This window comes from Cornus florida, unplaced genomic scaffold (genome assembly GCF_030987335.1).
Source record: "Cornus florida cultivar Cherokee Brave unplaced genomic scaffold, ASM3098733v1 CherokeeBrave_3.0.0_Hap2_Chr05, whole genome shotgun sequence".
NCBI classification, from domain to species: domain Eukaryota; kingdom Viridiplantae; phylum Streptophyta; class Magnoliopsida; order Cornales; family Cornaceae; genus Cornus; species Cornus florida.
In genome coordinates, this window is record NW_026775575.1 from 74,950,132 (window position 1) to 74,975,845 (window position 25,714).

At 40.7% G+C, this 25,714-nt stretch overlaps 1 protein-coding gene across 2 annotated transcripts; it reads right to left on the minus strand.

Annotated features, from left to right (window-relative positions):
• Nucleotides 1-1,868: 1,868 nt before the first annotated feature.
• Nucleotides 1,869-11,694, minus strand: LOC132306888 (uncharacterized). Of its 2 annotated transcripts, none has more exons than XM_059804475.1 (3): nt 11,303-11,694; nt 3,172-4,330; nt 1,869-1,949 (listed from the first exon to the last, which is right to left on the minus strand). In XM_059804475.1, exons 1-2 carry the CDS (start codon nt 11,585-11,587, stop codon nt 3,212-3,214), a joined length of 1,404 nt encoding a protein of 467 aa, XP_059660458.1. In that variant the 5' UTR covers nt 11,588-11,694; the 3' UTR covers nt 1,869-1,949; nt 3,172-3,211. The 2 variants fall into 2 exon arrangements, with proteins under 2 accessions (XP_059660458.1, XP_059660457.1); XM_059804474.1 differs by lacking the exon at nt 1,869-1,949 and adding an exon at nt 2,600-2,735 and having other exon boundaries at nt 11,303-11,692.
• Nucleotides 11,695-25,714: the final 14,020 nt, after the last annotated feature.

The following is a 25,714-nucleotide window of genomic DNA, read 5'->3' on the forward strand; positions in this document are numbered from 1 at the left end:
CTTTTGTGAAAGTGTGGAAAGATTTGAAATGTAAGAACATGGTAATCATGCATTTGGCTCCTTCTTCTTAGAATATAAGTAAAACATTAATTTTTTTAATCCTGCACTTTACAACTAATCCACACCCATAAAATTGCCCCCAAACAAAGTTCAAAAGATGAGTCCAGACTGAGAGATCAAAAGCAGAGTTCAGATTGAGAGATCGTACCATCTACACTATTGTATGTATTAGTATTAGTTTACGTTGAACTCACAATTTTATTTTATTTTATTTTTTTTTTAAGTTCGCATATTCATAATATTGTCCTAAACAAGATTCAAAAGTAGGGTAAGAGATCGTATCACTTACACTAATGCCCTATTAGTTTATACTGCTGAACATACATGTCCAACTTGTATATCACACAAGCTCTTGCTGAGGATACACACTCATTTCATGGTAGCTTTTTCCATAAATTAATCCCAAGTACCCTTTTTCTTTCTGTCATTATTCTTCTTCATGAACAAGACAAAGATTAATCTATGATTTTGTTTCTTTTTTATTTGTCTCCCAATTCTTGGTCTGACCATGAAACAGTTACATAAGCTAGGGCAAACGTGGAACCAACGGTGGCCCATCAACTTTTACTGTCTTGTTGTTACGTGAAGATGGTCATTTTGTCTTCTGCTCCTCACAAATCCCTCCATATGAGGTTCTGGCAACGTCATAGGCCGACCAAGTTTTCAGAGGCCCAATATGAAAATTTTGAGGACAACACCTGTGTCTCTGGGGGGCACCAGACCAGTGCCCAATGCTAAAATGCGCGGGGGTGGCGTGCCCTGGACACGTCATCGTCATCATCATCTTCCTCTCTATAGTCTGCTTTCACCACAACAACAACAACAAATTGTGAAAGGAACAGCTTTTCTCTTTTGAAAACACTGTTCTTTGTTTCTTATTTCATCACCTACTGACTAAAGAGAAACCCTTTATTCCCTTTGCTTCCTTTTCTCAATCATCGTCACCATCCTCTCATTTTCAATTTCATTTCATTATAGATAATATATATGTACACATACATACACACAGTTACACACACATCTAAAAGTTCCAAGTTGGTCCTTTGCCTCTTTTCTCATTCGAAAGGTTTTTATATTAATCAGTGTTCACTAATCCCAACATTGTTGTTATTGGAGTTATTGTATCATTATCATGGCTACCCATAGCTTAATTTAAAGTCAATAGATTCATAGAAAAGTAAGTAACATTCAGCCGAAAGGACCACATTTTGAATATAATTGAGGAGGGTGCATTGGATTCCAACTGGCTTGTCAATTAATTTTAAATTTTTTAGTTCTTTGTTGTTTTTTTTCCCTCTCTGTACGGGTCTTGAAACCTTGACTCGGAACTTAGAAGTTGACACCCAAAGTTACCAAGACAAAGGTAGACTGTATAATTTAAATTATTTAGCTGTATATGTATCTGTTATGACAGTAAATATCAATGTCACAGCAAACAAACAGATCATATGTATGTTCTGAAATGTATCCCCCGTATGCCGCGTGTAATACACATATATTGAACAAAATATGTTCGTAAATTTTAAAAAAGAAAAAACTGTTTTCCTTCTTCCTGTTCGTAAACTAATAAAAAAAAAAGTGTTTTCCTTTCTTAAAAGGAATACAAGACAAACCGATCACAGGCTCTACACAATAAGGAAGCATTCATTTTCATCTATTGCTGGATTTTTAGCTTTTGGTACACAACGTCACAAGACAATTATCTGATTAAAAGACCCCAATTTTTCTTTCTTAATGACGACACTCTAGCTTAATGTGAAAGTTGATAAAGAAAAGGAAAAGAAGCGCTTACAGAGGAAAAAATATCTCTCGCTCCCTCTAAAAGCTCAAAAAAAGTAATCACATGAAGTAATCGCGCTTGCATCTACTATGAATCCGCTCAATGCAATCTGTAAACATTCCACAGGATAAACAGCTCATATTAACATATAATGACACATCTAATATCCGTAATTGACAAAAGTGAGCAGTTGAATCAAACTTTCAATTCAAAATATCTAAATACACAAAACTTTAATACCTATTCTGATATGTTGCAAATACAAGCGAATTTCGGGGAAAATAAAACCTTCTTATTATCCACCTAACCTAATTCTAGTGAACACCGCTATTTTGCTCCTTTACTTTCTTTCCTGCTTTAAGATGGGTATAGTAAAAAAAAAATTGCAATTGTCGAGTAAAGTTGAAAACCCTCTACGTCATATTGCAGACAATAAGTGGTGATCACAAATATGTGTATCCAGTCCAGTCAAAAGACCCGCATGCACATAAGCAACAGAAAACCTCAAGGACGGCATGAAGAATGTGATGTGGATTTACTAAATTAAAAGAGTTATGGAGTTGCATGAATACCTTATGCAAATGCCCCTTTAGATAAGCAAGCCAAGATGCTTTCCCCTCAGTACATTGGACAACATTCCTAGTTGAAGGCCGACTATCAACTCTGGATTTCACATGCAACATCAACTTGAATAGGCAGTTGGCTTCTGTTTATTTTTACACTTTCCATCTTAATGAAGGGTTCCAATTCCCATCAATACTGGAATTAGTTCATTAACATGTAACGGCTGAAAGTGTCTGCAGGGAGATGAGCATGGTCCAACCACGTACAGGCACGGCATTCACTACTGCGGGTATTGAATCGATGTGAAAGGATTCTGATCAGAGATTAGTTTCTGGAGAAAGAGAGGAGACAAATAAGTAGGAGGGGAAAAAAAAAAAAAGGAATGCCATTTACGGCTAGTGTTATTGATATGAAGAATTAGGTGCTGAGCACATTAGAATCCAACAATATGTATATACATATACATTTCTTCTTCTTCGTTTTAGGTAAGTTACGCACCGAACAGGATCAACACACGCCCCTACTATTGCCCCTAGGGGGATTTGAACCCTCAACATTCCATTTGGAAGAAGAATGACATACGACTTGAGCTAAAGGATCAATTACATGCATATACACCACATACTAACACATAATCATAAGCAACTAAAAGCTGCAGAATGAGAAATACAATTGCATTTATATCAGCACAAAAAAGGAATATAGTTGAAAATTCTTTTGAAAATCAAGCAACAATATTACGAAAACTAAAACAGAAGAGTTCATACCAATCATTTCATTCTACAGTATGAAAAGCCAAGGGGATCTTCATCTCTTTGACTGTAAACCACTGCCACCATAATATTGCTTGGTGGTTTCTTGTGAAAATTCTGCAAATGTCATCCCATTCTTCAACCGTGATAAAAGTGGTGGAACTATTTTGTGAAGTTCTTGAGTTAGTTTATGTGGTGTATGTTCAGAACTGCAAGTTTCCTTGGTATATAAGTCAGAACAGCGATCATACGAGGTGTTGTGTTCGATAGGGTATTCTGTGAGAGAGAGAGTTTTGCTCCATGCTGGTTGCAAGAAGACAACAAAAGTTTCTCTGCTCAATTCTTTCAGGTCTTCTGGTCTGCGGACAGAATGAAGGGTTGCCCGCAGCTTCCCTTTTGATAAGATATCAGCCGACTCCCCCACCTGAACAATAAAACTTTCCGGAGATGCCTTCACCATACATACAGTATTCTTATTGGGATCAAATATTTGCAAATATGTGTGACTACTAGGGGAAGGACATTCCTGCTCACGTGATACGCAAACACATCCATTTGGTTTTGTCACTAATGGATGGCATGGTAATATAAACATCGGAGCTGTCAGAACAGTGAAGATACCATAGTCGTAATGCCACTGCTGCCACAGATTGGAATTATTTCCACATGATCTAGCTTCATTTCCTCTTCTATGTGCTTGCTCATTCCCAATTGACTCCTCCATGTCCCTTGAGCCATGAAGTTGAAATTTACTGCTACCACGTCCTTTGGTGGATCCTTTTCTTTTTGCAGCCTCTTTTAGAATAAGATTATCCAGAGTTGAATGATAGTGTATGAGACGCCCTTTTGCCATTAATGATTCCAGTAAGCTCTGTTCTAGTTCCTGGCCACCTAAGGCCTTATCACAAACTCGAGCAAGGCGAAGCCCCAGCTCCATCATGCAATATCCTAGCTCCTTAAAACTGTTTCCAAAATTTTTAAATTCACTATCCTGAAATCCTCTTAATCTCTCAACATCAGGATAATCTCGTTCTTTGTCATGACTGTCATCTCCTTCATGACTTGGCTTGCCATTGAAACTCTCGACCCCTTGCACATATTTTAATTGCATCGCGAAAGATGAGACACTTCTATCAAGATTTTTCAATGAAACATCACTGCCCAAGCTGTGCTCCTGTAGGTATATTAAAAATAATAATAATAATAATTAATAAATAACTAAATAAAATAATTAATAGTGCTACATTTCTCACCAAAAAAGAATATAGTAATTCCTCTTTATTAGGAGACACTTATAATTACAAAACCCAACAAGATGACTACATTTTAAAAAGTAGGCTTTACGTAATGAAAAGACGAGAAAATAGTTTTTCATTCTTCAAACTCCAAACTGTGACGCAATGATCCATTCTTGATCCTCCTAACAATATAAAGGTTGTGAAGTAAGCATCTATTAACATGTCTGAACAGGATCTTGTGCAGGAGATATTCCATGTTTTGGAAGCGAACTAATACAACACCACCATGGAAAAAGTTAGCTTACAACCTTCAAATGGGACCCTGGCTAAATTGTTAGTATCAGAACTTCACTAACAAGTCAACTGCAAGGAGATATTAACATGTCTGAACAGGATCTATTAACATGTCTGAACAGGATCTTGTGCAGGAGATATTCCATGTTTTGGAAGCGAGCTAATACAACACCACCATGGAAACAGTTAGCTTACAACCTTCAAATGGGACCCTGGCTAAATTGTTAGTATCAGAACTTCACTAACAAGTCAACTGCAAGGCTTATTCTGGTTTATGAAGGGTCGCTTTCTAGAGCATTCATAAAATTACCTTCCTTTCACTAACAAAGGGATTGTAAGGGCCTATTTGATTTATTTTTTAAGTCACTTCTCTTAAATTTTTTCCTGATAAAAATAAAAACCATACAATCACTTTAGTATTTTCGACTGTGACCAGAAACTGAAAGACAGGATATAGAGAGTATCATTCGGATGTAATAGCAACGCTGGTATTTTTAAAACTTGACTTCCTGAACAGTTTTCAACATGAGCAAATGAAACAGACTTTCAAACTTGCTATCTTCTATACCTTAAAGAACATAAACTAATTCTAAGAACTGTGTCAAACAAAGCCAAGTTTTTCATCCATTTCTGTCATTCAAAAGCTACTGAAGGCAAAGTTCTCATTAGAGTGTGATACTGATTTGTTCCAAATTGCCTGATCACCTACACAGATCTTACAGTGAACCACCACCCTCGAGTCATGTTCCATTGATCACTAGAACTTGTAATCTCCACGTTGCATCTGATATATTTAGATAACTACTATTCTTACATTTTTTATTATCTGCAACCAAGGAAACGAAAACCTCCACTGAATTGAACATAACACAAACATTTGGTGTAGTTCAAAAAATGCCAATATTGTCTTAATAACAAACAAAAATATATGTTCAAATTTTTAATTTCTATCCTTTTCCTCAGTTTTCACAATGACCAAACTGAGTTTGATGTAATCTTAAACTTCAAGTATTTCCCAAAATCTGCAAATATATGACTATCATACACCATATATGACACAATGTGATTTGCCTAAGGTTATGGCTTTAAAATGGAAAAGAAAATAGGATTTATGTAACCAAACCTAAATAGTTGAAATAGACTTTGTTGAGTCGAGTATGATCATTCTACACCAAATCATCCAAACACCAAAATAACAATAAATAAAAATGAAGAGCTAAATAGTTGTAGTGAAAGCAGAAATTTTAAATGTACAAACCTCAACTAAAAATCCCATTGTTTTTCTTCCACTGCCGCCTCTTTCTGTAAAGACTGATTATAGCAACATTACACTGCTTTTTCTTTTTTATGGATAAAATCTGATAAGTAATGGTTTATCCGTGAGGAGCTCTTGGAAAGACACCAAATATGGTTGTGCAGTACAAGTTATACAGGTTGAAGCTAAACTACACTCTAAGAATGGTTTAATTTATGCCCGATGTTATCTACAAATCTTTTAATCAATTTAATTTTTTATTATTTTAGACAATAAGATTTTTATCTATATCCACATACATAATTCACATTATCTTATTTTTCTTCACTAACCTAAGAGTCTGTTTGGTTAGATAGAAGTAGCAAGAAAGGAAAAGAAATTAAAAATATATAAATTTTTTATGAGTTTGGACAGGATGAAAAGGAAAAAATTTAGGAAACTAGTATTCCTAAACTTAAAGTGGCTGATTTTCCCCAAAATATTTTCAGCATAAAACACACGAAAATTTTAGTTTCCCACAAAAAATTGTGCCTATTTTAGTTTCCTATTATCTCCCTATCAATTATTTTTCTTATCTCTTTTCCACAGACTTTATGAAAGATTTGAATTTTCTTCTTCTGTAAATTGCCAAGTTTATATGATTATGGAGTATTAATTCAATTGTTTATAGTTTTAATTTTTTATATGTGCATAAAGAATTGATTCTTTATTGTATTTTTCCCCCTTCCATAGTTAATAATTGTTGAGGTATATACATATAGATAAATAGAGTATTTGTTGAGAGAATTATATAATATACACACATCTTACTCTTCTTCTGCAATAGATTCTCCAATGAAGTGATACATTAACCATTCCCGAAAAAGCCATTCAAGAATTAGAGTTCAAGTGCAAAGGATAGAGTTCAAGTGCAAAGGTTACTGATAATATACTTTTCCAAGTGCAAAGGTTTCCGGACTCTAATTTTTCAATTATCTACTGAACTATATAAACAATTATATTATTTTTATTAATCAATTATTATTTTACTTCTTTTTCTTTTGATAATTATAGTTTTGATGAGTACAATCAATTTATTTTCACTTTCATCCTATCCAAACTAACAATATAATATTTTTTCACAATGATAACCAAATGCAAGTTACAAACTTTAATTTTCCTTACCTTCACTTTCACTCTCTTTACTTTCACATTCAACTATTAATTTCCGTTTAATAAAACAGACCCTTACAAGAAAGTGAAGTAAAGGAAAGGAAAATTAAGTTTCCAACATGCTTTTGGTTAGCATGAAATTTTTTGTGAAATTTCTTTTTTTTCCTAGTTTGGATAACATGAAAGTGAAAAGATAATGATTGTACTTACCAAAACTACCTTTATGATTCCAAATATTAGGAAAATAAATGAATTTGTGTTGGAATAATCATCTTTATACCCAATTGTTTATATTCAATTTTTTTAACCCCCCCAAAAAAAAAAGTAAAATGATGGATTATTAAATATAATGATATAAATGTTTATACACTTTAGTAGATAATTGAAGAATTAGAGTCCATGTGGATAAATGCCCAACCAGTAACCTTTGCACTTGGACTCTTTAAGTATATTTCCCACATGGCCTCATAGGCAATTATGTGTAACCTTTGCGCTTACATTCTAATTCTCCAATGGCATTTTCGGGAATGGTTATTGGATGGCTTTATTGGAGATTCTATTGTCATAGAAGAGGAGGATGTGTATATAGTGTATATATTATATAATGCTCTCAACAAAAAGACTATTTATATATAAATGTATGAATATACCACTCTTAGCAATTATTGGAAGGAGAAAAATACAATAAAGAATCAATTTTGTATGCATATATAATAAACTATTAAATTAATACATTCAGAAAAAAAAAAAAAAAAAAAAAAAAAAAAAAAAAAAAAAAAAAAACTCATCTCTGTCATGAAGTCTGCGGAAAGAGATAAAGAAAAATAACTGATAGGGGCATAATAGGAAACTAAAATATTAAGGCACAACGTTTACGGGAAACTAAAAAATTTTTGTGTTTTACGCAGGAAACATTTTGGAGAAAATCAACCACTTGTGGAATCCTATTTACTAAAAAATTTCCTATTCACCCCATCCAAATTCCAAACTCATAAAATAATTAAATATTTTTCCTTTCCTTTCCTTTCTTGCTACTTCTAATAAAAAATTTAATTTCCTTTTCATCCTATCAAAACTCATAAAAAATTTAATAGTTTTCTTTTCTTTTCCTTTCTTGGTACTTCAATCTAACCAAACAAACCCTAAATGGCACACGACCCTTCAAAATTACGCTGTATTCCGAATACTTTAATTTGAAACATGATGTAGGACAGTTTTATCAACTTTTCTGGGTTCATGTCGATCACATTGTTTCAATTCGAGAAGACATATTCTTGATTGAAAACAACCCAATAAAATGTTGCTTTCGGCCAAATTCAGTATTTTAGGGACCTGAAATTGTGTTTTTCACTCCTATAGGAAGATTGTAAAATATTAAAGAATTTTTGTTCGTGAACGGAGTCGGATTATTCTGAATTTTCGTATTTAGTAGTTTTTAGTAATTAGGTTTCTTATTCTATTCTTTTGTAATTTTTAGAAAAAGTTGAATTTTGGGCAGTTTCCTTATGCTGCTAGTTTCAAAATTATACATTAATTCAATTATCAATAATATATTAGACTAATCTTCAAATTTTCTTTTAACTTTGTAGATTTAAAGTTGTTCTCTCATTCATTATTGAATGTTCATAGCTTTTGCTTCGTCAATTGGTATCAGAGCCTTATTTTACATTAGTTTGATGGTGATTAATCGTTTTGGTAACAACCACTTTGGCGACGATGATTACAAAGTGCCGTTTTGATAAATGGTATAAACAGATTGCTGGTCTTAGAATTGGTGGAAATCTAATTCATGATCCAATTCTGGATTGTGCTGACAATGTTTCTTGCAGCCAACCGAACATGGATTATGTTCCTATACCTCCACGTAGGCCTCTAGCCTATGCGGATTATTCCGATGATGAGAAGTTCAGATGTAGAGGAGTTAGGATCGATCAAGTGATTTGGGGTTGTATGTGAATCCAGTTACGATTTTCACCATTATTGAATGGGGGCAGTCTACCTCATCTTTGGAAATTATTGGTTTTATGGAGTTAGCAGGTTCTCATTGCCAGACTATAAAGGGGTTTTCCAAGATTTTGATACCGATCACCTATACGATAAAAAGGGTGTACGATTTGTATGGAAGGATCAGGAGAAGGTAGAAATAGAGAGTAAAGGTTCAGTTCCGATAGGCGATATTTCAGAATATAAGCCAAGGAAGGTTTTTATGTGCGCGTGCAACTTCAGAGGTGCTCGAGGCGGTGAAAAGCAAAGAGGAGGATCCCAATGGCTTGCTGAGGTGACTCTTTTTTTAGCCTAGAAACGACTTTAACACCTGCGTTGCATTCATAATTTGAATTTTATAATTGCAAAAATATAATTTTTTTCATTAAAAAGTTCTTAAAATCACATACTCTCAACTCATATAATTTTAAGCTCTGAAAATTACAAATTTTTAGTGTGCAATTAATCAACCAAATTTCAATTATATTGCCTTACCCACAAACTTGAACCACACATTGTCCTCAATGTGCAATGAGAACAAAAATAGGAGAAGGGTTAGAACAATATTACCATAGCAGTGATTAATGTCAAGCTAAGGTGCTTAGACAAGGTTAAGGCAAGTGTGCTTTACCATTTTACATCTGCAGAAATCATGTTCTTGATATTTACACTGCTGCATTTGTATTTGATATCTCAGACCTATGTTTGTGCTTCTTTTTTTTTTCTGGTTTAGCCTTTTGATTTCAGTACATAGTGGTTATATCTTGCTGTGAATTGCCCCTTAGATGGACACATGCAAGAAAACTGCATAAACCTGTTTTGCAGCCCTTGAAACATTCTGAAAATTGAGACATTGAGCTCCCAGACACAATGTATCATCCCACACACAAATAACATGATCACATACACAAGTGAACAGACTAAACTGCTCAGGCTATAGCTGCAGGAGTAGCGGTAACACGTCAGAATCAGCAACCTCCTCAGCAGGCACCCCCTACACCAGCGGTTCAGCCTAACACTTGGGAGAAGGTCAGGAATTCCTTCACGAAGGGGAACCTGCCAGTGTTTTTAGGTTGATAGATCAATACGCGCATCATTATTTGCTTAAGATGATAGATTAACAGGGCGTATCTTGTTATCTACAACATGATAGATCTATAAGTTTTCATTTGACTTTCTAGGGTTTCATGAGCTTCTATTACTTGTGCTTGCTGTGGTTCTCTCAATGACTCAGTAAAGAGGAGCATTATGGTGCTCATGGTTGAGTATTATAGGATCTCCACCCATGGTGATGATTTGAAAGGAGTTTGAGGAAAATGAACATTATGCTGCTCGTGGTGGAGTATTATAGGGTCTCAACCCAAAGTTTGGGATTCGGATGAATCAAATGCAGTCTTCTCTATTTAACGGCTAGTAGGCCGGACATTATGTTTAGTGTTTGCTTATGTGCTAGATTTCAATCTTGTTCCAAAGAATCTCATCTATGAGGGAGACGCAATTGAAACCATATATATCCGAACAACCGTGTTTTTTAGGCAAAATTTGATCTAACAAGAAAATAAATTTCAATCCACAAAATTAAAAGAAAATTTGCAAAGCAATCTAATATATTATTAATAACTGAATTAACGCAGTACATGCATATTATAACAGCATAAGGAAACCTATCAGAGGAAACTAAAAAGATAACAAAACCTATCAAAACTAACAAAACCTAACAATGTAACAAAATTAGCATCATAAGAGAACTGCCCAAAATTCAAAAAATTCAACTTTCTCTAAAAATTACAAAAAATAGAATAAGAAACCTAATTACTAAAAGCTAGTGAGTAGTGAGTTTTTGTTTATTAGGTATCAAGATTCAAGAATGGGTGTACTCAAGTTGATACGATGTGATGAACCTGAACCCAGAAAAAATTGATAAAACTATCCTTCATCAAAATAGTTCTCTGCTCAGTTAATCGGAGAAATTGAAATAATGCAGTACTAGAAAGTTAGAAACCATCTGCATTAACTACATTGAATTGCATATACCATCCTTGCATAAACCATCCAAAACAGCCACATATATAATTATATACAAACTAATGTCACAATTGTTAAATCGGGCATACTACGACTATTTGGATTAGTTTAGGCGAGCTTTTTCTTTTCCTATCCATTTTTCTTCAGTTTATTTCTCAGCCACCAAACGGAGGGTAAAAGAAAGCTAAGTAAGTATTACCTTGAGAATGCGTTTGCGGTCGTCGGTGTCAACAAGCGCGAGCTTTCGGGCAAGCGAAAGGAGTGTTCGACGGCGTTCGGAAGCATCGGGAACCCCAGTGATTGCTAGCAGACCTGGTCCTCTCGGTCCTAGGTTTTCCATTACGCTCCTGGTGATCGATTCTAGCCGTTCGATCTCTTCCGATGATGATGATGATGATGATGATGATGGAACTTCTTCTGAAGATAACAGCATGAGATCTGAGTATTGGAGCTCGTAAAGTTTCAGAATTGCTCCCTCTTCCATCTCTCTCTCTCTCTTCTGGAGTTCTGAGCAAATTGATTCGCCGGCGGGTAAAGCCCGAGATTGAAATATTATTTTTATAGGATGACAAAGCGATGTCGTATTTGGTTTACAGAGCATTACAGACACTTACAGTCCACCAAGGGCACCACCATCATGTTTGCTGTTTAGATTTAATATACGACGTCGTTGTGTAATTTCACCAATCGAGATTCAAAACCAATCTGAAACATAAAAACGTTTGTTTTTTCTTCAAAACCATTCCATTGGGAATTCAAGTCTCAAGTCTCCAGTCTCAATTACTCACCTATAGATATTATCATTGGGAAAAAACAAACGTTTTTATGTTTCAGATCGGTTTATATATATGTACACATATATTTCTAACCTACTAAAGTTTTATTAGTTAAACTAATATCTATAGGTGAGTAATCGAGACTAGAGACTTGAGACTTGAATTCCCAATAGAATGGTTTTGAAGAAAAAACAAACGTTTTTATGTTTCAGATTGGTTTACATATATATATGTATATGTATATATGTATATGTGGGTGTCACTCATGTTGACGTGACACATTGACAAGTCAATACAACCCTAGTTAAATTCTTCTGGAAAGTTGAAAAGTCAAAGGCCTCAAAAAATTAAATCTCGAACACTCTAAGCCCTGGCATCGCTCTAGGCCCTCAAGCCTCGAAAGATCAAATCTCGGGCACTCTAAGCCTTGGCATCGCTCCAGGCCCCCAAGCCTCGAAAGATCAAATCTCGAGCACTCTAAGCCTTAGCATCGCTCTAGGCCCCAAGCCTCGAAAGATCAAATCTCGAGCACTCTAAGACCTGACATCGCTCCAGGCCCTCAACCCTCGAAAGATAAAATCTCGAGCACTTTAAGCCCTGGCATCGCTCTAGGCCCTCAAGCCTCGAAAGATCAAATCTCGAGCACTTTAAGCCCTGGCATTGCTCCAGGCCCATTAAGCCTCGAAAGATCAAATCTCAAGCACTCTAAGCCCTAGCATCGCTCCAAACCCAATAAGCCTCGAGAAGCTGATCCTCAAGCATTCCAAACCCTGGCACTATGTGATACCCCTCGGATCCGAGACACGGGTTGATCAGGCACAGGCCCAAACCCGAGGGAATATCAAACAATTAATATTTTATAATGAACACGGAATACAAAATAAATTAAGAAATGAAATTAAAGCTGGAAGGAACTAAAAATAGAATTCGCAAAATATTATAATTATTAAAATCCATCAAACCCAAACTCCAAAACTCCATCAGTTTACAACTTGGGAATCCATCTCTAGTGGACCCCTATTAAACATCCAAACGGAAGATAGAACAACTGTAATAAACGTCCAAAAATAAAACTATAGAGAGAGCCATACATCGTCGGAAGAGTGAATAGAGACCTCTGCTCAGCACGAACACGTCTAAGTCTGGAACTGTCACCTGAAAAATAGAAGTGGGTCAGGCCCACGCGCAAGTTCTATACTACTACAATCCAAACAGAGGCCCGATACGCATGTACATCCTAAACAACTCAACAATAGTTAATAGTCCGTAAATATATATATAGTCACACTAAAGGACTCTCACTGGACTACAGGCCGGTCCCAACCTGAATAGAGGTAACATGCTAAAACGCACACGAAGTGGGCATATGTACCTATACCTAAACAGGGTACACCTCCAACCATCGTAGCCAGCTACACATCCCGATATACGCTCCCAAGCCATCAGTCCTGAGGCTCAAGCTCATACCGAGGCACCATAACAGTACATATATAAAATCCATCCAAAATCCCTGGTATTGCCGCTCAACAAGTAGTTGCCATGACAATACAAATCCACGGGACTTAACTTTTAGTTAATCCCATCCTTATTCCAAGTAGGTGGGTAATGGTATTGTTTTAAAAACCAAACCCATCCTTAGTATGCCACCGTCCCATACCGGTGCCTACTTTCCAATCCTCCAGTAGTCAATAATACCAATAAATCAAATATATATCAACTAAATTCCAACATCCAACATTCAATGTTAGCAGTAATAAAATAAGCATTGATAAACAGGGTCACAACAACAACATATACATGCCCAATTTAAGTTGTTCCCTTTAGTTTGATATGAAGACAGAATTAATTAAAACTTCCATTTAACACCTTACAAATGACATACAGATATGTAGGGTATGTATCACAAAATCCTAACCTCCACAGTTGATACTAACTGTGATAATGTAAGCATCAAAACAATATTCACAGTATGTATGTAGACATGCTCAAATTATAGTGTTCCACAAAACCGATCTAGTGTTAAACTCAAATCCTCCTAGTATTTAAGTTCCAACAGTTGCTATTATAGAAGTTAAGATAGCTATCATCTAGACCCATCCTTCCAATAATTTATACTAGCAGTGGTAAGGAAAAACGTGAACCACAGAACCACAATGCATCCACAAACATGCTTAGTCTAGGTTGAACAAGCATACAACACTACTGTAACTACCAGTTTCATAGCAAAACAGATATCATTTTAGTTTGGTTTAATCTTCATTAATCCTGGAATCATTTAAGAGTGCAAAGAGTATGAAGCCTAAGGGAAAGAGTAAGGATAGAATCTTGCCTCATAAACTTTTGTTCAAAGTTTCAACGTCGTCTTCTTAAAAAATCCCGGCAAGTTCCAAAACCCGGTTACTGTTCACGGGTACGAAACACTATTCCCGAACTAAAAATCTGATCTCCACCATTCAGATTATGCGACACTGAGTCATGAACCTATCCTCCAAATTTCAGCTCGATCGGAATACGGATGAAGCGGGATCGGATGTTTGATGAAATCTGGGCAGAATGGAAAAAAACCTGTGCGACTTCCAAAATCCGGTTACTGTTCACGGGTACGAAACACTATTCCCGAACTCAAAATCTGATCTTCACCGTTCAGATTGTGCGTCACTGAGTCGTGAACCTCTCCTCCAAAATTCAGCTCGATCGGACCACGGACAAAGCGGGATCGGATGTTTGATGAAATCTGGGCAGAATGGAAAAAACCTGTGCTTTGTTTAAAAAAAACCCTACACAGACGTCTACCTTATACTTATAGAGTTTTCCTAAACCCTAGGTTCATTTAAGTCCAACTCACAATCCTAACCGGCCCATCCAATTAACGTAGAAACCTACGACGGCTATAATATAAAACCCTAATTTATACTATAATTAAAACCCTAGTTAGATGTATTTACCTAATTACCCTATTTACCATTAAATACTTAACAAATAATCTAATTGAACAAAATAATAATTAGTAAACCCAATTAAACCAAATAAGACACACATAAAATAAGACACACATAGAATAATTAAACCAATTACACTTAAACCATTAATGTCAATTAAATAATTAAAATACTAACAAGTAATTCCAATCAAATAACTAAACCAATTACACTTAAACCATTAATGTCACTTAAATAATTAAAACACTAACAAGTAATTCCAATCAAATAACTAAAAATAAATATCATTTAAATAAATTAAATCACCACAAAAGAAAACAATTAAGCACCTAATAAAAAAAAAATAATGACACATAATAAAATAAAATGCACTTAAATAATAAATTAAATACCATTAAATACCAGGAATATCCTTTTTAAAATTAGGGGTATTACACACTACACCAGGCCCATCAAGTCTCGAGAGACCGACTCTCGAATATCCCGAATCCTGGTGTTACGCCAGACGATGCTGTTTTGAAATATTAGAGCTCCTTAGCATGAGATGAAGGTAGGATCTTCGTGTCATAGGAATCCATATTTGGGAAACTTAGGAGGATCTTGAATTGGTAGATGAGAAGTCAAGAGGTGCATTCGCTCTCGGCAAGGCCCAATTAACAAGATGATGGGATTATACACGTCGTGACAGCAAACCTTAAAATCACAATTAATGCTATGTCAGGCTTGACCAACCGACGGCCAAGCAATATTTAATGCCCCTGATTAGGGGAGAAGTGGCATGGCAACATAGGACAAGGCTCGAGGAAAGGATTAGACCCTTCAGACCCCTAAATCTTCAGGATTACTCACGTAATCCGGATTGGGGGTGATGCATGCGAGGGACTATGCATAAAAGGGACCATTGGATGATAACCAATGGAATCTAGATCTATAAATGGCACTGTCCTATGAAGAAAGATCCAACCCCTTGAAAGGAAGCAAAGCTGTCATGAAATACTGTATACTCGCCCTACTACCATCTTGATCTTGGTAGTTGGTCTTCTTCTCCTCCTCCTGCACTGAGCATCTCCTCTGTTTTCCTTCATATTTGTATTCCTGATATCACTATTTTATTGCTGTATTATTACCTAGTAAAAAAGAACCCCTACATTTTGGCGACTTCACTCGGGATATCAGTACAAGCAGATAGAATCACAGGATATACCAACTCGTCATTCGGAGCCCTCTGTTGGAGGAGGTGGTGACGTTCCTCTTCACTCCCAGGCACCGTCACGTGCTTCCAATGTTCGTGCACCATATATCACAATGCCGGAAAGCTCAGCAGCCCCTTCCGTTCATGAGGAGTTGTTGCAGTCCAACCCTGATCTCAACGACTGCCTTGATAGGTTGGAAGCCTTGATCATGCAGAGTGCACGAGCCAGAACTGTTTCTCCCATTAAAGTGGCCCTTCCTGAGCATGATCAGCCAGGTAGTTCATCTACTCACGTGCCACCACTATGGTATCCGCCGACGCAAGCCCAAGCAGCCCCAAAGCCTACCCCAGTTCAAGCGGTTCCATCGGCTAACCCTTCCCCAGAATATGTCACTGAGTCCATGCTACGTGATTTTTTCATAAAGCATGCCCCATCGGCTGCACGTGCGTTAGTTTTACGTACGGAGCCTCCGTACCCAAAAAGCCTGGCTCAGACGCCGTACCCACAGGGGTACATCATCCCAAAATTTCCTAAATACAACGGGGTTAAAGGGGATGCCGATGAGTACTTGCAAAGATTCATGGAATCTCTAGGCCAACATAGCCATGACAAAATCTTACGCCTTCGAGAATTCTCCAAGTCTCTCACCGGGCTCGCGTACAGATGGTTTCGTAGTCTCGAGCCAAACTCAATCACCATTTGGCAACAACTCTCTCAGAAATTCCACGACAAGTTTGGACAAGCCATTGAAAGGGTCACCACTCTCTCCCTCACTAAAGAAACGCAAGAATCCAACGAGGAGCCCTCAAGTTCATTTCTCGCTTCCAGACCTGTGCAAGGGAATGCTTCGAGGGTAGCAGTGAAAGGGATCTGGTTGATATTTGCATACAAGGCATAACTAAGACCTACAGGATACACTTGGTCAATCTGGGTCTCAACAGCTTCAGCGATCTCACCACAGCTGTACGGAACATTTGTAAAGATCTCGCACCTCCCAGGGCAGAGGTCGCTGGACAAGTCACTCGCAAAGATACGCCGGTTGCTCCTCGCAATAACAAAGCGAAAAAGTGTCTCGAGACAGATGTTAGAGCCAAGGGATCTCGAGCTAAGCGAATAAATGATCCTCTCCCATTCCCAGTATGCATGGAAAAAGTCGCCAGTACTCTCGAATAGTGGGTCAAGCATGGTGTAGTCGTGTTACCTATTCCTCACAAAGAGCCAACCGCGCGAGTCCAAATTTCTGTATCTTCCACCAAGCCACTACACATCCAACAAGTGCCTGCAGGACTCTGAGGCGAATTTTTCAACAACGGCTAGAGGGTGGTGATCTTGAGTTGACCGCGCCAAAGGATGTGCGGTGCAATCCATACCCTCGTCATGGCGGTGTGGCTGTGGTCACGTATTATGATGAGTTGGAAGAAACCAATCCCACGCAATCCAAGGTTCTAGTGCAATACGGTGAGAAGAATGTTGCGCAGTCGCTTCGTCAAGTCAACCCCCCTCTCACCAGGCGCCATTGACCATTTCCTTCTCCGAATCTGACAAAATGGTCTCTACCCCTCAGAATCGTCCACTCTATGTCACTGCGCAGCTCAATGGTAGGGGGTTCCGGCGTGCTTTTCTGGAGAACGGGTCTTTCATCAACATCATGCCATAGGCCACCTTTCAGAAAGCTGGTTTACCCCAAGATCGCCTTGCAAAGAGGCCATCGAAGTTTATGGTTTCGGCAATGAATCCCACCAGACTCTCGGCTATGTAAATATTAATCTCGCGGTTGGTAGATTTCGAGCTCCAACCAAATTCCATGTCATCAAGGCTGATACATCCTACCATGTGCTCCTCGAGCGGGCGTGGATGCACCGTTTTGGCATAGTGGCTTCTACCTACCATCAATGTTTCAAGGGCATTTTGGGTTACAAAGTCATCACGGTTCCGTGCTCTGATAAGCCTTTTGCCAAGCACGAGGCATACTTTACTGAGGCTCTCTTCTTTAATGAGTTAGATGATGAGGATGAAGAAGCAGAGGCGCATATAATTCGTACTCCACTACCCAAATGGGAGGAGGTATAGCAGGGCATCTTTTACCCTCCACAGCCGTATGTTCCTCATCGTGGCATAGAAGTCGCTACCCCGCGGGAGTGCAAACAAGTGAGGCTGCCGGATGGGCGATATGTCTGTCGCTTATGATGGTGTGCGGACTCCGCCATGGCGAGCCCAGTTGTTGAACCTATGAGTGTAGAGGAGGAGCCACTGCAACTGTCGAATCTCGAGGAAGTCAATCTCGCCCCTGCAGGACAAAAGCCACGGACAACCTTCATCTCCTCGTAACTGGACCCATCGTTGCGAGATGGCCTTATTTGCTTCTTGAAGGAGTTCTCGGACATCTTCGCATGGACCTATAGCGAGATGCCATGACTAGACCCCCAGCTCATGACACATCATCTCAGTACCATCCCAGGCTTGCGCCCTGTCAAACAAGCACCTCGCATCTATAGACCTGAGCTCGAGCTTCCTTATTAAGGCAGAAGTCAAAAACTTGCTCATTGCAGGATTCATTAGGCCAATCTTACATCTAACTTGACTGGTAAATATTGTTCTTGTGAAGAAGAATAACAGACAAATTCGGATCTGCGTCGATTTTCGAGATCTCAACAAGGCATGCCCGAAGGATGATTTCCTTCTTCCTATCATTGACACGCTAGTTGATGCAACTGCCGGACATTCACTTTTCTCCTTCATGGATGGGTACAGCGGCTATAATCAGATACGGATGGCCGAAGGAGATGCCCACAAGACTGTATTCTGGACACCACTTGGCAATTTCCACTACACTGTCATGCCCTTCAGGTTAAAGAAAGCTGAAGCCACGTATCAAAGAGCCATGACTGCCATCTTTCACGATATGTTGCATCACACGATGGAAGACTATGTCGATGACTTGGTGGTGAAATCCAAACGGTGAGAGGATCATCTCCATGATTTGCGTCGCGTTTTTGCGCAATGCCGTATGTACAATCTACGTATGAATCCCCTTAAGTGCGTGTTTGGGGTACGTCGCGGTAATTTTTTGGGCTTTTCGGTGCATCGCCAAGGGATCGACCTCGAACCCACCAAAGTTCGTGCAATTACAGATATGCCCCGCCCTTACTCATTCAAACAGCTCAAAAGTTTTTTGGGCAAAGTTTCGTATTTGCGTAGGTTCATACCAGCTCTCGCCGAAGTCTCTCATCCTTTTAGCACTTTGATCAAAGGCAATGCCAAATTCTTTTGGACGGCGGCTCATTAAGCAGCCTTTGAGAAGATCAAGGCCATTCTTGCCTCCTCGACCACCATGCACCCACCAGGGAGCAGCCTTTGCTTCTCTATCTCACTTCAACTGACAAGTCTATTGGGGCCCTTCTCTCGCAAACAGTTGACGGGCAAGAATGACCAGTCTATTATCTCAGTCGCTTTGTACGCGAGGCTGAGGCTCGCTATTCAGCCATCAAGCGTCATTGCCTCGCACTTGTTTTCACTTCACAGAAGTTTAGACATTACTTCATGGCCCATCACGTCCATTTGATCACAAAATGTGACCCGTATAAACACTTCCTCTCTAAGCCAATCATCTCAGGGAAAACATCGCGATGGCTTTTAGCTCTCTCAGAGTTCGACATTACTTGTTATGCACCGCAGGGTATTAAGAGCCAAGCTTTAGCAGATTTGCTCGCGCAGTTCCTCGAGCAGAGGCATGAGCCCCTTGACGAAGCATTGCCCCTTGACGAGCTCCAAGTGGCTGCCATTGAAGACAGTCACAGCGAATGGCAACTAGCTTTTGATGGGTCTTCCACTAGCACGGGAGGAGGGGCAGGCATTGTTCTCACCTCGCCAACTCAACATGTCACTGCGGCTTTCAAGCTGGCCTTTCGTTATTCTAACAACAAAGCCGAGTATGAAGCACTCATTCTTGGCCTCCTCACAGCCCTCGACAAAGGCATCTCGCGATTTTGCATGTGCGGGGATTCCAAGTTAATTGTTAAACAGGTAACAGGTGAGTATGCTATACGCAAGCCTTCGCTCGCATCTTATCGTACCATTATTCAAAAGCTCCTCGCTAGATTCTCCTCTGTTCGTTTCTTGCATGTACCTCATTCCAATAATAGGTACCCAGATGCACTCGCAATGTTAGCTTCTAAGCTAACCATTACAAATGACATAACTAAGATTCGCATCATAAAACGCATTGGTCCAGCTACCATCGCTGAACTTTTCCCGACCCAAATTGTTCCGGACAATGATTAGCGAGCTCCAATCATCAGTCAGCTCAAACAACGGACAGGGTCACTACTTCTCACACAGCTGAAATCATTCCAACTCTTACAGGGACTGCTCTACTTCCGCTTGCCATGCGGAACGTTAGCCAGATGTCTAGGCCATCGCGATGCTGAAGCAGCTCTCATAGCAACTCACGAGCAACACTGTGCTGCGCCTTTGGCGTTGTACCAACGACTCCAGCGTCAGGGTTATTTTTGGCCAGACATGGCAACTCGGGCCAATACCTTGCAACGCACCTGCTCGCGATGTCAGGCTGTAATGGATGAGACCGAATCTTATATTCTCAAGATGGTCGATTGGCGTCGCCCGTTCATTGATTTCCTTGCGCATGGTACACTTCCAAACGATAAACAAGTTGCTGCAAAGCTAAAGAGGAAATCCGCACGATTCAAGATTCGGGGAGGTGAACTCTTTCGTCGAACCCTCAATGGTATGTATCTGCGATGTTTGTCTCGCAATGACACCATGGAAGCCCTCAAGGAGGCTCACCGGTTGGAGCATCAAGGCTCACGCAAGCTTTTCGCGTATTTGTTGCAAAAGGGAATTTATTGGCCTACTATGGAGTGCGATGCCAAGTCTCATGTACAAAAATGTCGACCTTGTCAACATCATCATCATCAGATCCATACGCCGGTTACACCCCTCCATCCTATTGAAGTCCCTTGGCCATTTCACACATGGGGGCTAGATCATATCAGGCCAATCCATCCACCGGTGAGAGGCCACATGTGGATTCTTGTTGCAACAAAGTACTTCACTAAATGGATTGAGGCGATCCCCCTCAAGCATGCCACCAGTGGGGCCGTCGCGGCTTTCATTCAAGAGAATATCATTTGCCGCTTCGGAATCCCTCAATGCCTTCTCACTGATAATGGTACTCCTTTCATTAATCATAAAGTCAAGCGATTGCTCATGCAGTACAATGTCCAGCACAAGCGTTCCTCGCCATATTACCCGCAAGGTAATGGCCAAGCAGAGGCTTCAAACAAGAATCTCATTCGAATCTTAAGTCGAACACTCGAAGAAAAGCCTAGCACATAGGTAGAGCAATTGCCTCTAGCACTCTAGGCTTATTGCACTTCCGCCAAACGCTCCACCGGTCAAACTCCATTCTCTCTTGTCTATGGAACGGAGGCTGTTTTGCCCATTGATATTGCAGTCCCTGCGGCACAGCTCGCCTCGCGAAGCGAGGTTCCCATGTCTCGAGATAATGAGTTGGAAGCCCTCGATGAGCGGCGCGAGGCAGCCCTGTAGCTCCTTTAGCAGTACCAGCACAACATAGCGCGACCATATAACAAGCATGTCCAACCTCGACAGTTCAAACCAAGCCAACTCGTTCTTAAAGCTGCTCCACACATTATGCGCGGTCTCTCAGCTCCCAAGTTCTCACTTAATTAGGAAGGCCCCTATATCGTCAAGACATCCACCGATAGTGGTTATTGCATACTCGAGGGCTCTGATCATAGCCCCATTAATAATGTCTGGCTTAAGCCTTACTTTTATTAAACTTGGCTATCCTAAATGAAAGTTACTGGTTTTATTCAGTTTGGTGTATGACTCGAGTTCTTAAAAAAAAAATTAAAAAAAAACCAAGAATGGAATAATCACAAATTTTTCATTCAAGGTTGTTCGATTACAATTATGGAGTCCTTGACTCATGTTTACATCAATAATCAAAAGAGCAACCTATAAGTCTAATCCACATATGACGACAGCAGCGAGTAATCATCATCGAGCTCTCGCGAGTACGCTGTCAATGCTACCAAGCTTTCTCGCTCTTGTGCCAGCTGCCCCTCCAATTTGTCAATACGGGCTCGTACTTCTTGAAGGCGTGGAGCGAGCAGTCGCTACTGCAAACACTTCTCGGCCACATATAATAGTTTTCGCAGCCATGAGACCGGAACTTCGAGCCTCTGAACATCATCCAATAGGAGTGTAGCCTCCGTGATGAGGTTTTCATTGGTCGCGCCCTGCTCGATTTCTGCAAAAACCTCCAAAATTTTGCCAAGGCATAGGTACATTGATTACCGCACATATGCATGGTGCGATGATAGAAATTACGACACCTCGGGATGATGTGCAAGGGCCACCTCGAGGAGTTGTACATAGGCATGAGGGAATATCATGCCCATCCACTCCGCCTTCGCATTAGTAGCTTGTGGCCCTGCGCCACTCACAGCAAGTTGCTCAGCCCCTAAGGTTGGCTCGCCAAAAGGGCGAGGAGTCTGTTCTGCTGTAGTTTGCTCAACTGTGGGAACTGTGGACTACCTCGCTGGGGTAGCCGTGGCATTCACCATAGTGGTTTCCGCTTATGGCACCGGGAGGACTGGTGAAGGGTGCAAGTCTATCAAAGGAGAAGATTGAACCATCTCCTCTTGCAATGTCTCATCGCTTACCAGAGAGGCCTATTCTATCTCCTGTGTCTCTAAAGGCGAGACTTGGGGGTCTCGATCAGAGGCCTCGCCCCTTTCGGAGGAGGCGTGCTCTCCCATATGTTCATCTCTCGGTTGTGAGGGCTTTCGCATCTCCATGGGCAAGCTCGAAATTGTATCTGTATTATCTCGTCAGGCCACTTCTACATTTTCGCCCCTGGGTGACCCAGCTGCAGCATCGCCAGAACGATTTGTCACCTCAGGGTTTAGGGATCCTGACCCATTCTCAGCCCTCATTTAGGCATCGTCTCGAGATATATCTTCCCCCTCTCAGGGAAGTACTGTATCCTCAGCAATGTCAACGCTCGCTTGAGGTGGCGCTGTAGCACTTACATACCCTTGCATCATCTCTGCCACCTCAGCGGCATGCGTACGCACAGGTACATCTCGAACGGTGGTGAAAGGCGAGACATCCAGCACTAGCTCCTCTATTTCTTCCTCTCTCACCCTAGCTGAAGTGTCCTTCTGACTATAACAATACAGGGCATTCTCGCCTAAGGCTTTCATAAAGTTAAAAGTAGGTAAATTTGAAAATTCACTGTCAGAAGCTAGTACCTCACCTGAGCTTATATCATGGACAGTAGTGTTAATTCCACCATCTCGCCAGCGCAACCCCCCTTGCCCTAGCCCAAAGGCTGCAGCCATAGAGCCATGCTCTCCAATGAGAGGCTGTTCACCATCATCTTCAGAAGTGGTTGTATCCTCACTCTCAGTTGGTTCATCCACGAGTGGGATTCTGCTCGTGGAGGCTATGGGTCAAGATGTACTTGGCGCTGGAGGCCTTACCCTCTCCTCCCTCGCGCTAGCAATGGCCGGCTCTGCAACACTTACAGCTGCTTGTTTGCTGGGGGGGGGGGGGGAAGGTTTGCTCGTGAAGTGGCCCTTGTCTTGTGCCTACGGACAGGCACTGGGGTTGCCTCGACGACAGGATTAGCGGTCGCATGACGGGTTGCGAGGTTTCCCCTTGTTGTGTTACGGTGGGTACACGATCAGGCGCGAAGTTACAGAGGTCCCCCCTGTCAAATTCTATTGAAGGCCTCAGTGAATGGTCTACCGAATAGATCACCAATGCCTTCGCACGATGGGCGAGACTCTGACAAAAATCTTTCTAGCTCGCTAACTCTATTGCCCATAGCGAGCGAGCCGTCTCTGTACATCTCGGGACCCTGCCCCTTCTTGGCAGGAAGACAGCGCCAATTCCTTCGCGGAGTAGCCCAATGTGAGCCGCTATAAACCTCGCGAAGCTACTCTCGTAAGAGTCCTCGCCCTCCACAAAGATGTATTGCGAGGGTACCCCCCTGTCGTAGCCAAATTGCAAAAGGACTCTGCGAGGGTTATAAGTCTTTGCTATTTGGCCCCCTTCCCATATCGCGGGCAAGTAGCCAGGGGTGCTCATCAACAGGAACACCAACACTTCGCTTGCGTTCAAACGTTGAGCACCAGCTGGAATGTGCTCATTATCATCAAAATACATGGGCAGAGTTTTAGCCGCAGGCAGGTCCACCGCATAGGGGCAACTAATGAATTGGAAGCTTTGGTCTAAGGCATATCCTAACCGTCCTCGCGGCGACCAACCATGCCATCTCATGCCTCACACCACCTCCTCGTCTATAGCCAAGTCTGCTAGGATGAGAGCATAAGATTAGAACCTTTCATACAGGAACATTTGTATAAAGATGGTAGACGCGTACGAGCAATGGACATAGTGCCCCACAGACCGTCCCATGTCTTCCCACACCATATCAAGACGGTGGTACAATGTTCCCAAAAAAAGAGGTGCGAGGGCCACTTTCACACCACTCGCCAGCTTCACCGTCAGATCCACAAGTCGTGGCTGCGGAGCATCCTCCGGAGTCCCCTCGAAAAGGTATCTCGATAGCCAACATAGTAAATAGGCCGCGAGACTGGAAGAATGATCAGCTCAGGGACCTGGAATCCCTTTTCTTCCCTCCTCTGAGAGATTCTTTTTTGTCATTGGGAAGTCCTTAAAATAGTATCGCACCAACGCCCCAAGAGTGGCCTTGCGTGTACCCTTGCCTCGCTCAACATGGCGAACACCCTGTGCGCCCCACAACGACCTAAAATCGTTGGTTTTCTCCAGAGCCGTCTCGAGATCATGAGCTAAAGTCTCTTCAGCTTACATGAACTCCCAAGAGCCAAAATTCTCTACCAATTGAAAAGGTAGCCCTAGCAACTGGCTCACATCCTCAATAGTGGGAGTGAACTTTCCCCACGCAGTAATGAAAGTGTGCGAGCTTGAGCTCCATCGCGAAGTTAGTTCCCATAAACCTGCAGTGTCGCGAGGAATGTGTATTTGGCGAAACAGCTTAATACACGATGTCAAGCTCGCTGCATCGAAAATTGCCTTGTACTCCAGGTTTGCAAGGATCGCGTCCGTCCATTTTTTCCAACTATGGGCCGGACTTATGTGATTATTAAAGTTCACATAAGACTATGGATATTGCCCTTGCTCGACCCCAAATTGCAGGATCGTATCCGCAGGGATGCGAGGAGCCAGGTTCATTTCAACTTCCTCCTCCATCAATTCAACCACTTCAAGCGGTTCGCCAGCAACCACAACCTTGCTCGCCCAGTGCCAAAACAGGTCATTTTTTCTAAAAAATGGTGCCTGTCGCCATTCCGAATCTGCTAGCACCTTTGGCGGAGGGCAATCCTTTTTGCATAATTCTTGTTTCTTGCTAACCATGGTGGCAGTCCCTTCCACTACGAACAACAGTGAACCAAAGAACTTTAAACTTTCGTAAGATCTTTTCTCTGGGGACGATGGAAGTTCAGGTAATCTCAGTACTTTCTAAGTTCTTTTCACAAGTAAACCCTTTACTCCGTCACTGTTCCCTTTTAATAGCCCTCTTACCACAAGAATCCCCAAAAATCAAATCGGCAACAGCCGACGCATTAATAACTGGAGGCGACCTTTCATGCTCGCGTCTCTTCAA